Raw genomic sequence first — 13,808 nt, 5'->3', positions numbered from 1 at the left:
GATGCAAATGCATGGTGGATTAAATATACTTGATCTACATTATCATCTCTTGGCAAGAAAGGCTACCATGATTCCCACTTTTTTCCAACTTTGGCAGCCATGGGCCATAATACTTGGAGGCCTGTGTGCTTCCATCAAGACGAGAGCTTATGGCAATTGGCACATTTCTCACTGGGAAGCAGTGCTTAGTAAATTTGAAGGAAAAATTTCAGGATGCCTTTATGCATCTTCCCTTCTTTGTGAATGGAAATCAGCTTTGTCTTCTATTCACTGGCATGGTAGAGATGCACTGACTGGGAATTCTTTTTTATTGGAAAGCATTCATTGGTCTTCAGTGTTTCCTCAACCACTTGCAGTATAAGAACCATGAAAGGCTTGCTTGTCGTCCTCTATTGGAGTTACCACTGTGGCAGATTTGTGTTGACTTTTCCACAAGCTTGTTTGAAACATAACTTGGGTCTAGACTCTTCATTTTCTTGAACCACTTACCATCCCATCCTTGGATGATTAGGGTAGACTTCATGATTGGCAACTTATTGGTCATACGAGTTCTCTTTGATTGGATGCACTTTCGGCAAGTAATGTGTACAAATTGTTGCTTCCTTCCCCGTGGATTCAGCCTCATGCCGATACTTTATGGGGATTGCATAAGAATACTTTATGGGGATTGCATAAGAATATTAAATGGTGGAAACAAAGGCTTTGAATAATTTGGGGTCCTCTCAAGGAGCGTCTATTCTTATGGAGATGCCTTGTGGGAATACTTCCAGTTTATGTTCTGACTCGTCATGATGGGGAACAAGGCCTTCTTTATACATGGTCTTTGTCAGAGGGATTGCAGAAGAGGTGGGAGCTACTGTTGCACCACAGATCCCTTGGTCAAGGCCATCTTCCAAATTCAGCTCCTGTGGTGCATGCTCCTAGCTGATGCACAGATGGTCAGAGGCCCATTCATGTAGTACTCATGTACTTCTGAGCCACGGCCATCCAATTAGTAAAGAGTAATCCTCTTTGACCTCAGGTAACTAGAACACCACAAAGAATGGGATTTCGTGGATCACCATGGTGACTCCTTCCACTAGGCCTTACGGGGTCACCTCCCATTGGTCGGCTAACTGAGCACAGATGTTCGCTGGTCTCATTACGTTGAGACCCACTACACGGAGTGTGAATTGTGGCATTAGGTTTACCCCCAAGGCACTATCAATAATTTCCCATGAAAGTGGGGTACCCTGAATCTCTGAGAGGAAGATGCATAGAGGCCATTGAGGGGCCTCAAATCTTTCGTATGCAACCGCTATGTCCTTTGGTCTAATATTGTTCATTCAGTGTGCAAGCCCTCTTCCTTTTGATCAAGTTTATGGGGACTTCAAGATTTGCAGACGATAGATAGATTGCTTGAATGCATATCCATGGAGACAGCCAACCCATTGGCAGTTTCAAGGATCTTGATCACTGTGACAACCCCCAGATTTTTAATGCCTCTGGATTTTTTGTTATTTTATTATTTGTTTAATAGAATCCTCCTTTTTTATTAGAACAACAAACATTATAAAGCATGATCGTTTTTAACATATTAAAGTTTTATTTCTAAATTTCAGTATATATTCTTTAAATTGCTAGGTTCATCCTATAAAAATATTCCATGATGAGCATAATTTGTGTTTGCAGAAATACATATGCTATGGGAAGGGTTTGCATCGTGGAGACACCAGATAATGAAAATTGTGGTATTGTCAACACACTTGCTATTGGATGTGAGATTACTTTAGGGTCGTCGGTAAATCCTTTGCTAGATATCTTGGGACAACAATGTCCACAAGATATAACAGAAGTTCCATCATCATCTGTGAAGGATGTAACAAAAGTCTTCTTGAATGGGAATTGGGTAGCAGTTCATGGTAATCCTAAGGACCTAGTTAGGCACTTGCGCAATCTTCGTCGGCAGTCATACATTCATCATGAGGTGTGTAATTTATTTCCTAGAGTTCTGCTTTTTTGGGAAAGAAAGTTCCAAGAATCTCTTCACATCTTTACAATGATACGAATAAACAGAAATCAAGTGGTTGAAGGTCTTTTTTTTAAGAGTATGCTGAATCTATGTTAAGTAGGCATTTTCATCCTATAAAATTACTAGAAGTCTAATCCCCATATGTTATCATCTTCAAGATACAATAGGACTGAAATGTAGGTGACTGGTAATGCTGAAGTCGTTAGCTTTGGTTGTATGCGATGTGGAAGAATAAGTATGAATTATTTGAATCATTAAGCTGAAGTCCAATGGATATTATTTTCAGGACGATTTCGAAGGAATGTGTCCATACTTGTATAGTTAACCACATGCCTTACCACCCTGATTGTCATTTTCGACAGGTTGAGATTGCAGCAGATCCACATCGAAAGGAAATTCAAATTTTTTGTGATGGTGGCCGGTTCATAAGACCTTTGGTTGTGGTAGAGAAAAATCACCCTTGCATAACCAAACAGCAAATCAAGGAGTTGCAGTCACAAAGGACACACGTGTGTAGATATTTGTTATGTCATGGAGTACTTGAGCTCTTGGGACCTGAAGAAGAAGAGAGATGCATTGTGGCGGAAGATTTGAAGGAGCTTAAGGATTCTAGAAGTGAACATGACAGTAAACACTTCACTCATTGCCAGCTACATCCATCATTTTCCTTCTCTCTTGGCACATGCCTTATCCCATTCTCAAATCACAATGCCTACAACCGAGTCATGTATCAGGCTCAGAAGCATGGAAAACAAGCCATAGGTCTCTACACAACATGCTTATCAGCAAGGTCTGATACAACAAGCCATCAATTGTTTTATCCACAGAGGCCACTTTGTGACACCAAAGTGGCAAAACTCTTGAACCGACAAGATCTTAGCAATGGGCAAAATACCATAGTTGCTATCTGCCCATTTTATGGATACAATCAAGAGGATTCGATCATCATCAACCAATCGTCAGTTGACCGTGGACTCTTCAAATCTAGCCATTTTCAGTCTTTTGACTTTGAGATAGATGCAAAAACTGAAAAGCTTACAAAGTCATCTCTGAGCTCAGATAAGGACACAATGCCGTTGTTTCAACAGAAGCTGGATGATGATGGACTTCCCTTCATTGGTGGAAATTTTTTCCCACATGATATCCTTGCTAGAAAAGAACGCCTGGAGGACTCGACATCTCAGTGGGAAGGCTCGTGTTTGAGATTGAATGCAATTGAAAAGGGAAGAGTTGATCAAGTGATTATAGCATCTGATGATGAGGAAAATGCTACAGCACGTGTGAGATTGAGACAGACGCGTGTTCCTGTTGATGGCGATAAGTTCTCCTCAAGGCATGGTCAGAAGGGTGTTGTTGGGTTTCTGTGTCGCCAAGAGGATATGTTTTTTACACGGGAAGGGATTGTGCCAGATATCATCATTAATCCCCATGCCTTCCCAAGCAGACAAACCATTGGTCAATTGGCAGAAGGCATTGTTGCAAAAATTGCTGCAGTTAGTGGCAGAAGAATAGATTCTACACCGTTCAGCAGAACAGATATGCACACCATCCTACAAGAACTTCAAAGGTGTGTGATCTAAAATTCTTCTTGTTATCTTCATGAATGGAACACACACGCACATGCACACACGCGGACACACTTATTTAAGTATGGATGTTTAAAGATAATAAATCAAGGCATATTCTCCCAATCACTTCACCCTCGCTCTCTTCCTCTCTGTGCTCCCTTCCTCCTGCCCACCATTCACCTCGCCCCCCTGCTGCGCAGCTGTGCACCTGCACATTCTGCCCACCATTCCCCTTGCCCTCCTCTCTACACAGCCCCTCTCCTGCCTGCCATCTACCTCGTCCCCTCCTCTCTGCACACATCTCCTCCTGCCTGCCATTCACCTCCTCCTCCTCCTGCCAGTCTGACCGCCTTCTTCTCTGCCCTAGTCAGCTTCTCCCCTCTCTCCTCTCCCGCTTCTTGGCTGCATCAGCATACGGAAAATTATTAAGGTGTTCAAGACAGCTGCCTGTCTCTTAACTGGCATTATGTCAAACCATCTCTAACTCCAATTTGGTCTTTACCTACTTTGTATACTCTGTTCAGACCTCTGAATCCACGATCCAAGATAATTGGATTCCCCTTTGCTTCTTACAAGAACTCTGACAGGAATACTTCCTTCCCCAATTCGCTTCTGCATCCAACTTCCTGGGCTCCAGATTGATGATCCTTTCCCATTCTCCCCTGTTTCTCAACTTTCCACAGTCAAGATTCAGCTACCTATGGTTGATCTCCTTTAAACATGTCATACAATCAAGGGACCCAATTCATGCTAGCAGTCCACACTTAATCTCTGAAGTCTACTCAAACCCTTTGAATTGATGAAATTGAACCAATTCAATCAGATTTTGACTCCTCTTTCTCAAGGCATACACAAGCTTAGTACTCAAAACTTATGATCAATAACCCATCATACAAACGTGAAAACATCAGATACAGAGCACTTGATCACACTTCACAGCACTACGTTATATACAAAACTTACAGTAGTACCTCCTCAATGGAGCTTACAGAAGCAAGACAAAAAGCGATGGTAGCTTTACGCTCCTGAGAATGAGTAGCTTGATCAAACTGAAGAAGTTGAAGCCCTCTTTGATGAGCTTCCAGCAAGTAACGGCCAGCCTTCATCCAACATCAACTCCAATTACCAATAGTTGCTCTAGGAAAGAGCCAAGTTCTAACAGAATAGATGCCCTAGATGCTCTAGCCCTCCAATTCACCTTACATCCACCTCTACTCTGGTTCAGATTCCCCCTGTCCCAAATTGGCCACAAAAAAAGTCTACAATTTCCAAACACAATCTCTGATATTGATAGTTCCTCTTCGATTAAGCTTGAATTCAACCGCTCTATTCATGCAATTCACCATCCCCTGTTGCCCTGCTCCATATGCATTCATCACCTCCACTTTCTCTCCTCTCTACTCTTTCCCATCACAAGCTCTAACACAGGTCCATCTTCTTCAATTCATCATCCATCCAGGTTCCCTCTGCTCACCTAGAGGCTCAACTCTTTCAGTCCTGTGCTGTGTGAAAAACACGACGTTTTTCCTGTCCCCTGTTGCTCAGCACCTCTGATTATTCAACATCTCAGCTCTCTCTCTCTTCTGAATGTAGAATTCTACGTTTTTTTCCTATTCCCTTGCTGCTGTGCACTCCCTGCATGCCAAATTAGCAACCACACATTCTTTCTATTCTCAATTACCCCCCTTTCTTGCTCTTCCCTGACTGGGGACACCTCCCCATACTGCCAAATGGACTTCTAGACTTTGGATGCACATACTAAGGCATCATTCCTATGCACATGACCAGCTATGATCCATTCTCGCACCATCACACACACTCTTATTTCCCATTCATCCCAACACCACAAATATGTTATGACTATGTACAGCCATGCCTTTTCAGACTTAAACTCCCAACCAGCCTATGCTATCACATGAACTTACACCATGTGGATGTCGGATTCAGATGACTATGCATCATCAACATGCACATGACCAACTACGGCTTATTTCCACCATCCTCTACATGTAACTCAATCATCTACTTTCAAGCACCAAACCGTAAAAATCTAAGGATTGCCTATAGCTACTCTTTCCCATATTTATACCAACCATGAACTTCTACCTGGGGCTCTAATCCCTCTTGCAAGCATCACCAAATTTCCCCTCACAGCGGGCAGCAGAGGGGTAGGCAGGCAGAAGAGGGGATGAAGACGAGCAGAGAAGGACGCACATAAGAGGGTGAAGGCAAGCCTCAACAGTCGGGGAGCTCAAAGGAGACCTAAAATTCGCATTCGTTTGTTCTCTCGTTTACTGGCACATTTAATGATCAGCATCATCCTAGGTGGCTGGGTGTTTTCTCCAGGACAGGATTTCCATCACAGATGTTAGCCTTGCTGGACAGGATGAGGAGGGAGATCATGTTTTTTCTTCTATCTAGCCAGGATGGAAATTGATGAAATGTGGCATGGATGAGATTATTCCTAGCACTGCCCTTTATCAAGTGAGAGTACTTAGTTTCTCAAAAAGCACCCATATGTTAACACCACACATCATATTGTGACCCATATGGTGGATGTTCTATTAGATATCTTCGTTGGGATCCTGTTGAGTGGGAGTGGATTGATGCAGCCAATCCTATGAAGAGTCAGCCTTTTTTTAGCTAGTAATGCCAGGCTCCTTTTACTTGGACAGATTTAGAGGACTCCTACACTCAGGCTGCACTGGGAGAGTTATGACATCACCCTATTGATTCAAATGAGATTTTGGCACAGACTTTGGCACTCATACAGGAGGAGCCAGATCTCCCACTTCTTTTGGTTTTTTTTACATGGTGGCCTCCCCATTAATCAGTGGAGGGCTATTTTTGAGCAGACCCTTCAGATGCATGCCAATAGCTTTTGAGACAGTACAACATTGCATATAGGGGTGAAAAGCTCCTTAGAGGATTTGGGGCTCTATAGCTCAGCTTATGAGCAGATTGAGGAGAGAGACCATTTATGTTACTAGGGGTGTTATTGCTTGGCTCACTCAGTTTGGTCCACAAATATTTTGAGGGCGGGGATCTGGACACACCCTGCCATAATGATATTCAGAGGTGTGCATGCTATTGGATATCCCTCATACACAATATAGAACACCTCTAGAGAAGATTGATACTACTTGGGAGACCATTGCCAGTATCACATTTTGGCAGATTTAGAGGGCCAGATGCACAGAGGCTATTGAGGGCATTCAGATATACGACACTGAGTGCATTTGTACTAGGAATCAAGGGATCTTTTTCTCGTCGACCCCCATATCACTCCTTTGGCACCTTTCTGCCCCAGATTGGTTGAGATCACCCTACATTATGGGATGAGGACTTTTTATTCTGGCTTCTAGCTATGATTTTGTATGGTCCATTCAAACTTAATAGAAGTCTCTCGTTTCTGGAAAATAAGGATAATAAATCAAGTTAAAGATCAGTATATATCTTATACACAAGAAACTAAGATCAATCTGGACTAGATATAAGGAGGCTGTGATTGCATTGATTTTGCAGATTGGGATATGGAGAAGGAAAGGAGGTTATGATGAATGGAAGAACTGGGGAGCAACTGAAGAGCAAGATATCAATTAGTCCTGTTTTCTATCAAAGGCTGGTCCACATGGCTCTGGATAAACTGAAGTATAGAAGCAGGGGCCGTGTTGATTCGCTTACCAAGCAGCCTGTCTCGGGCCGTAAGAAGCAAGGAGGCGTGAAGTTTGGTGAAATGGAAAGAGATTGCTTGATAGCCCATGGGGCTTCAGCAAATTTGAAAGAGAGATTGTTTCTGTTGAGTGATCCTTATACTGTCTTCATTTGTAGCTCATGTAATATAGTTGCTTGGAGAGAAAAACAAGGACTGCGATGCTGCTCTTGCAAGAGCAGTAATCATATTGTCCAGGTTCACATGCCCTATTCCTGCAAGCTTCTCTACCAGGAGCTTTTCAGCATGGGAATACGTCTAAAGTTTTGGACTGAGCTCTGCTAAGCCTATTTAAACAGTCACTAAAATTCTCCTCACGTCTTAATTTTGTGTTTTTTGTATGTTGCACATGCTCTACTAGAGTCACTCATTCATATTTTAGCAACCTTGCTTTGCTGGGGCTATTTATTCACATTGCAAGTTCAATCCAAGCCATTGTCATCCAGCTTAGGCACACATATGAATATGTCAGTTCTTGCATATTTTATCAATTTGTTAGAATGAATGCTTCTGCAGTGGTAACATCATATCTCCAGTAGAAATTCACATCCATTTTAGTTTTGTGATTGGAAACTTCTGCTTTATATATGAGAATTTATTTACAAAGCTCTTCCAAAAAGACCAGTGCCTTCAGGGCCAGATAATATACTTTGAAACTATGGACTTTGAGTGTTTTTTTGGAAGAAAAGGACCTGTGCCTGCAAGGCCCAATATTCTTTTATTTTTATTTTTGCATGAGAAGATTCATGTAGTCACGAGGTTTTTTAGAATGGTCCAACTTGTGCTCACAAAGTAGCCACAATACCACCCCGTAGATTTGAATTCATCAAAGCTAAAAGAAAAAAGATACTCTTAGATGTCTTTATCCTGCTGCATGTAGTGGGACCACCCTCTTCCTCTATTTGTGCCCCATAGATCCATCACATGCAGTTTTGCTACTTGAGACAGCATCAAAGCTGCAAAGTAGTTCACCATGGACTTGTTGATATGGTATGGGCATTGCCCAGAGTATGCAGATTAGATACACAACTAAACTTTACTTTCTCATCTTCTGCTTGCACGCTGCTGCCCTGTGTTTAAAACACATGTTTTGCTTTTGCTTTTGCTTGCTAATCAGAGCAACATGCATGTCTGCTAGTTTGATCTCTTCATCCATGGTTTTTTTGCGTGCAATGTGGCTAGATTCTTTAGGTCTCCATGGTTGGCATTGGCATGCAATGTGTCTGCCTCCATTGTTGGCATTGTACATGCATTGTACCATGGTTCTCTCGGTCTTTATGTATTAACTGCTGAGTCTCATTTTAAGTCATTATATTTATGCTCAAGATGGAAATAGAGGAATTTCATAATACATGGATTAGGCGACATATTAACCCTTCTTTGTGGCACCCTTCCAATGTATGTCCTTCCAACGTATTGTAAGTATGTTGCCAATGAGAAGTCAGAGGATGTTTTTAGTTAATTGTGTTAGCATGTGTGTAAATAGAAATGCAAAAGCATAGTATGGCTATGGATGGTGTGACTAGGCAGAGGATGTTTGAGGTGCATTGCATCACAACATATGTTGAACACATTGACCAAGGAGTGTCAAACGAGGTCATGCCTTAGGCTTGTACAAAAAAATTCAGAAAGGGACTGTGATTGTTGGGTAATGCTACCTTTGTTTCCATTCTACAAGATTGCAATCAAACAAGAAGCTTGGAGACATGTAAGAACATTTTTCTCTTCTACCTGAATATGCTGGGAATGTTTATGGCAGCCATTATATTGTGTATATGGGAGTTGTTAGCCTAATGGATTAGCAATCCCTTCAAAGTTGTTTTTATGCCTTATTATTTGTTGCAATCAAAATCAAAGCATGATTCAAAAGATGGTGAACTATGCGCGATGAGGGTGAAGCCAGAGGAAACTCTAGTGCCTTGTTGTCAAAGGTCTTGATTGCTTCGAATCCTATGTAGAAAAAACGATGGTTGGGACATTCAAGGACCATGCAAATGCAGCATGAGCCCAAATTTTGGTTGTACTTGGTGTTTAGTATCTTAAAGATATCAAAATATGCATTTAACTGTGGTTTTTTTTTTTTTAAAGTTTGGCGTTAGAAGCGGGCTTAGTACCCATGGGACCCCCCTTATCCCACAAAGCAGGGGCAAAGCATCAATCGGAACACAAGGGCAAGACATCAATCGGGGTAGCAAGCAGGGTTCGAACCCACAACCTGGGTTTTGACAACGAAACGCCTTAAGCGACTGAGCTACTGCCCGATGATAATTTAACTGTGGTTTGAATTTGCGGTCTGGTGCACGTCTATGTTGTTATTGGTCTACAAGCGTGCACAGGCAAGGTAGAAAAATTGATGATCCTTGGATAGACTTGGTGCCCACTGTCGAACACTTCACAAGAATAGAAAAAGCATTTTGTGTTGGCGGGTTCTTCCCCAAGTGGTTACCTCACTTCTCTACAACCTTCCGATGCTCAGGAAATTATTTCAGCTGATCCTTTCATAAATCCTTTTCACCATGGATTGAAGAGGATACTGTAATAGCAGTAGTGTCGCCAACATGCTCCGCCCCCCTTCGTGCGCCTGCATCCCTGCCACTTCCTGCTGTTCGCGCACCTCCCCCTCTCCTCTTCGCTGCCATGTCCTCGCCTTCCTTCTAAGCCATCCTCCCCTCCGCCTCCCCCCCCCCCCTTTGCCTCCATATTCCTCACTGCCTCCCTTCCTCCACCCCTTGACCCTAGCCTCAAGAACGGATCATGGCTAATCAATCCCTTCCGGCTGGGCGAACCATTCCTTGCGACCCTCTTCACCGAAATTGAGAAAGACTCCAAGATGACACTCATTGGAAAAATCTTTGGTTCCCACCCCAGGCCGGTGATGGTACTAGCGGGGTTGCCCTCTTGACTTCATGCTCCATTTAAAGATGTAAGGCTACTTGGGAGAGGATTCTTCCAAGTAGACTTTGCCGCAACGGAGGCAGCCTCCAAAGTGCTCAAGCAAGATTTTCTTGGTCAAGATTAGATGGCACTGTACACACCAGAGCAAGAGTAGCTTGGGAACCATTATTATGCCTAAGCAAGAGGGAGGATTGAACATCATTGACCTTGGGCTTTTCTTTGTAAGCTAGTTGTCAAAGGATTTCTTCTTGCCACTGAACCGTGGAAGGATTTTCTTCTGTAGCATATTACAAGGTGCACACCAATTAGAGGAGGTGATTGGATTTACAACCCATGTTTTATCTTCTTGGATGTAGAGCACCGGCCACCTTCTTCGCCTCTAGTGAGATCTCTTCTGCGAGCGTGGGAATTGCATGAGGAGTTTATGCAGATGGATGCAACCATGCCCAACTCATGGTTTGGGGTGTTTTCAAGGGCAGGGATACCCGTTCAGGTCATGTGCCTTCCCACTTGGGTGAGGACGATGTACCAGTATTTTACTCCATTCAAGATAGATGGCTCTTGGAGAGAAGTCTTAAACAGGATATCATTGAGGGTCCGGCGAGTGAGCGGTGGGCAAGGTAGGGAAGCACTTCTATATTGATTCCCCTCAAGGGATGATTACAAATTTTTGGAGCCTCTAGTTATATGATGGGTGTTCTATCAAATACCTGAACTGGGACCCAATGAGTGGGATTCGAGGGATGAAAAGAACACCCTTCTTTAGTTACACTATGCGGAATGCTAGACACCTGGTTCCAGTCTTGGATCTCATTGGGAGGCTTGTGGGATCACCCTTGACGTTCAGAGAGCTTTTTGTTCCAGGTTGTTGCACTTGTACATAAGGGAAACGAAGATTTCCTCTTCTATTTGACAAACAGATAGTCTACCATTGCCTATGGGAGTGCAAGGAGGCACAGAGGATTTGGATTGCTTATGGGAGTGCAAGGAGGCACAGAGGATTTGGATTGCAATAGCACATCTTTTTGGAAGGATGAGGAGGGATGCCTACATTTGTTTTGGTGATATTGCTTGGTTGACACAGGTGGGCCCTCAACTCCGGTTTGAAGGGAACGATAGAGACATGGTCATGAGGATTACCGGTGGGTGGTGCCATCTTCAAGACATGCGAGATTCAAGTTACGTGTATCACCAGCACAAAGATTGGACACTACATGGGAGATCATTGTTAGCATCACATCTTGGCACACCTTGGTTTATGATACACAATGCATTTACAAGATTTGGTGTGATATTATCCACGGCTCTCATGGCCACTTAGGCCAAGATTCAGGGATCTTGCAAAGAGAAAGCATGGCCATTTCATGAGAGTGAGATCATGGCATCTTTTTTCACTACATCTCATATGGGACCTTGTTGGTAGCACAAGGCACCAGATTGGTTGAGATTCCCCCCCCCCCCCAACTTGATCTGAAATCAGTCTTTTTGTTTTTAAAAAAATCATACTTAATAGAAGTCTCTTTTCTAGGGAAAAAAAAAAGAGAATATCATAATTTTTACAAGCATTTTCTTCATACTTAAAACTAGAAGCTAAAAATTTTGAGGAGGTTTTTCCTTCTCCCACCATTTTGACAAGTATTTATCAAATTTTGAATCCGCTTTAGAACATATCTTCTCGCTAGCCATGCACCCTACCCAAGCAAAGTTGCAATTTCAATAACCTAACACCTCTTGGAACTAAAAGAAAAGCGTTTTGTGGGGATAGTCACCAAGCGAGCTTGGTGGGAGGGAGCTTTTCTTGGCTACCCTCTCTCCCTACTTTAACAATCTCTCTCTAACTATTGCCACCACCATCTCCGCCCACCACCGCCCAGCCCAGCCCAGTCCACACCACTCTCTCTCTCCTTCTCCCACCCTCTTCCCTCCCCCACTCTCTCTCCTCTCCTTCCCTCTGTCTCTCTCTCTCTAGGAGATCCTCCTCTCTCCTTCTCCCACCCTCCCTCTCTCTCCACTTTCTCCCTCCCTTTCACTCTCCCACCCTCCCTCTCTCTCCTTCTCTCCCCCTCTCTCTTCCCTCCCTTTTCCTCTCCCACCCTCCCTCTCTTTCTCTATCCTTGTCTCTCTTTGCTAACACACTCTCTCTCTTTTCTATTACCAACGTCTATTTCTTTCCCTTCCTTTTACTCTTCCACCCTCTCCCTCTATCCTTCTCTTACCTCCTATCCTCCTTCCCTTTCTCGCTCTCTATATCCTCCTCTCCCCTCTCTTTCTCTTATCTCTTATGTCCCTTTCCTCTCTTGCTCTCTATATCCTCCTCTCTCTCTCTCTCTCTCTCTCTCTCTCTCTCTTTGCTCACTCTCTCTATCTTTCTCTTTACTCTCTCTCTCTCTATCTTCCCCCACTCTCTCTCTATCCATCTCTTTGCTCACACTCTCTATCATTCTCTTGACTCTCTCTCTCTCTCTATCCTCCCTCTCTCTTTCTCTATCCTTCTCTCTCTCTTTCTCTCTCTCTCTCTCTCTCTCTCCCCCCCCTATCCCTCTCTCTCTCTCTATCCTTCTCTCTTCTATATTTCTCTCTTCCTCTCTATCCTTCTCTTACCTCCTATCCTCCTCCTCTCTTTCGCTCTCTATATCCTCATCTCTCTCTATCCATCTTGTTGCTCACTCTCTCTTTCTCTTTACTCTCTCTCTCTCTCTCTCTCTCTCTCTCTCTCTCTCTCTCTCTCTCTCAGTTAGTTGTTTAGTTGTTTTTAGCTTTTCTTACACAGACATTGTATCAGATCCACCAATTGTTGTAACCTTTTTGGTCTCATAGGTCATTTTGGCCTTCTGAAGACGTTAATATATCATTTCATTTCTCTCTCTCTCTCTCTCTCTCTCTCTCTCTCTCTCTCTCTCTCTCTATCTATCTATCTATCTATCTATCTATCTATCTATCTATCCTTCTCTTTGCTAACTCTCGCTCTATCCTTCTCTTGGCTCTCCTTCTCTGTCTATCCCTCTCTCTCCCTCTATATCCTTCTCTTTGCTAACTCTTTAGCCCTTCTCTTTGCTCACTCTCGCCTCCCTCTCTCTCTCTCTCTACCCTTCTCTTTTCTCTCTCTCTCTCTCTCTCTCTCTCTCTCTCTCTCTCTCTCTCTCTCTTTCAATCTTTCTCTTTACTCACTCTCGCCTCCCACCCTCTCTCTCTCTACCGTTCTCTTTGCTCTCTCTCTCTCTCTCTCTCTCTCTCTCTCATTTTCTCGAACTCCTCATTTTGTTCTTGCTTTCTTAGGAATCTCCTCAGAAGACAAGATCCTTTTTTTTCTCTCTCTACCCTCCTCTCTCACTATTGCAGTCCCTTTCTTTGCTCACTCTCTTTATCCTCCCTCTCTCTCTTCCCTTCTCTTTGCTCTCTCTCTCTCTCTCTCTCTCTCTCTCTCTCTCTCTCTCTCTCTATCCTCCCTCACTCTCTTTATCCCACTTGGAGCTAGACTGGCAGCACCTTTTTTACTATGCGGATGGTGCTAGATACAATAGACAGGTTACAGAATGGAGAGGCACAGGATCATAATGGGCTAGTTGGAGAGCACTTCTCATATGCACGAGACACTTTGGCTCCGCTCATCGTACATGTGTTT

At 43.3% G+C, this 13,808-nt stretch overlaps 1 protein-coding gene across 2 annotated transcripts in view; it reads left to right on the top strand.

Moving 5' to 3' along the window:
* The window catches only part of LOC147619835 (DNA-directed RNA polymerases IV and V subunit 2-like), a 114,189-nt gene extending 106,351 nt beyond the window's left edge, over positions 1-7,838 (top strand). For both annotated transcript variants that reach the window (XM_086825679.1, XM_086825678.1), the window contains 3 exons: positions 1,672-1,966; positions 2,374-3,578; positions 7,105-7,838. In XM_086825679.1, coding sequence (XP_086681805.1) covers positions 1,672-1,966; positions 2,374-3,578; positions 7,105-7,576 — 1,972 coding nt within the window. In that variant the 3' untranslated portion in view covers positions 7,577-7,838. The remainder of the gene's footprint in view (positions 1-1,671; positions 1,967-2,373; positions 3,579-7,104) is intronic.
* Positions 7,839-13,808: the final 5,970 nt, after the last annotated feature.

This window comes from Cibotium barometz, chromosome 32, assembly GCF_041138505.1.
Source record: "Cibotium barometz isolate CiBa-2024 chromosome 32, ASM4113850v1, whole genome shotgun sequence".
In the NCBI taxonomy this organism is placed as follows: domain Eukaryota; kingdom Viridiplantae; phylum Streptophyta; class Polypodiopsida; order Cyatheales; family Cibotiaceae; genus Cibotium; species Cibotium barometz.
The sequence above is the reverse complement of the archived record's forward strand: the minus strand, read 5'-3'. Positions and strand labels throughout refer to the sequence as shown.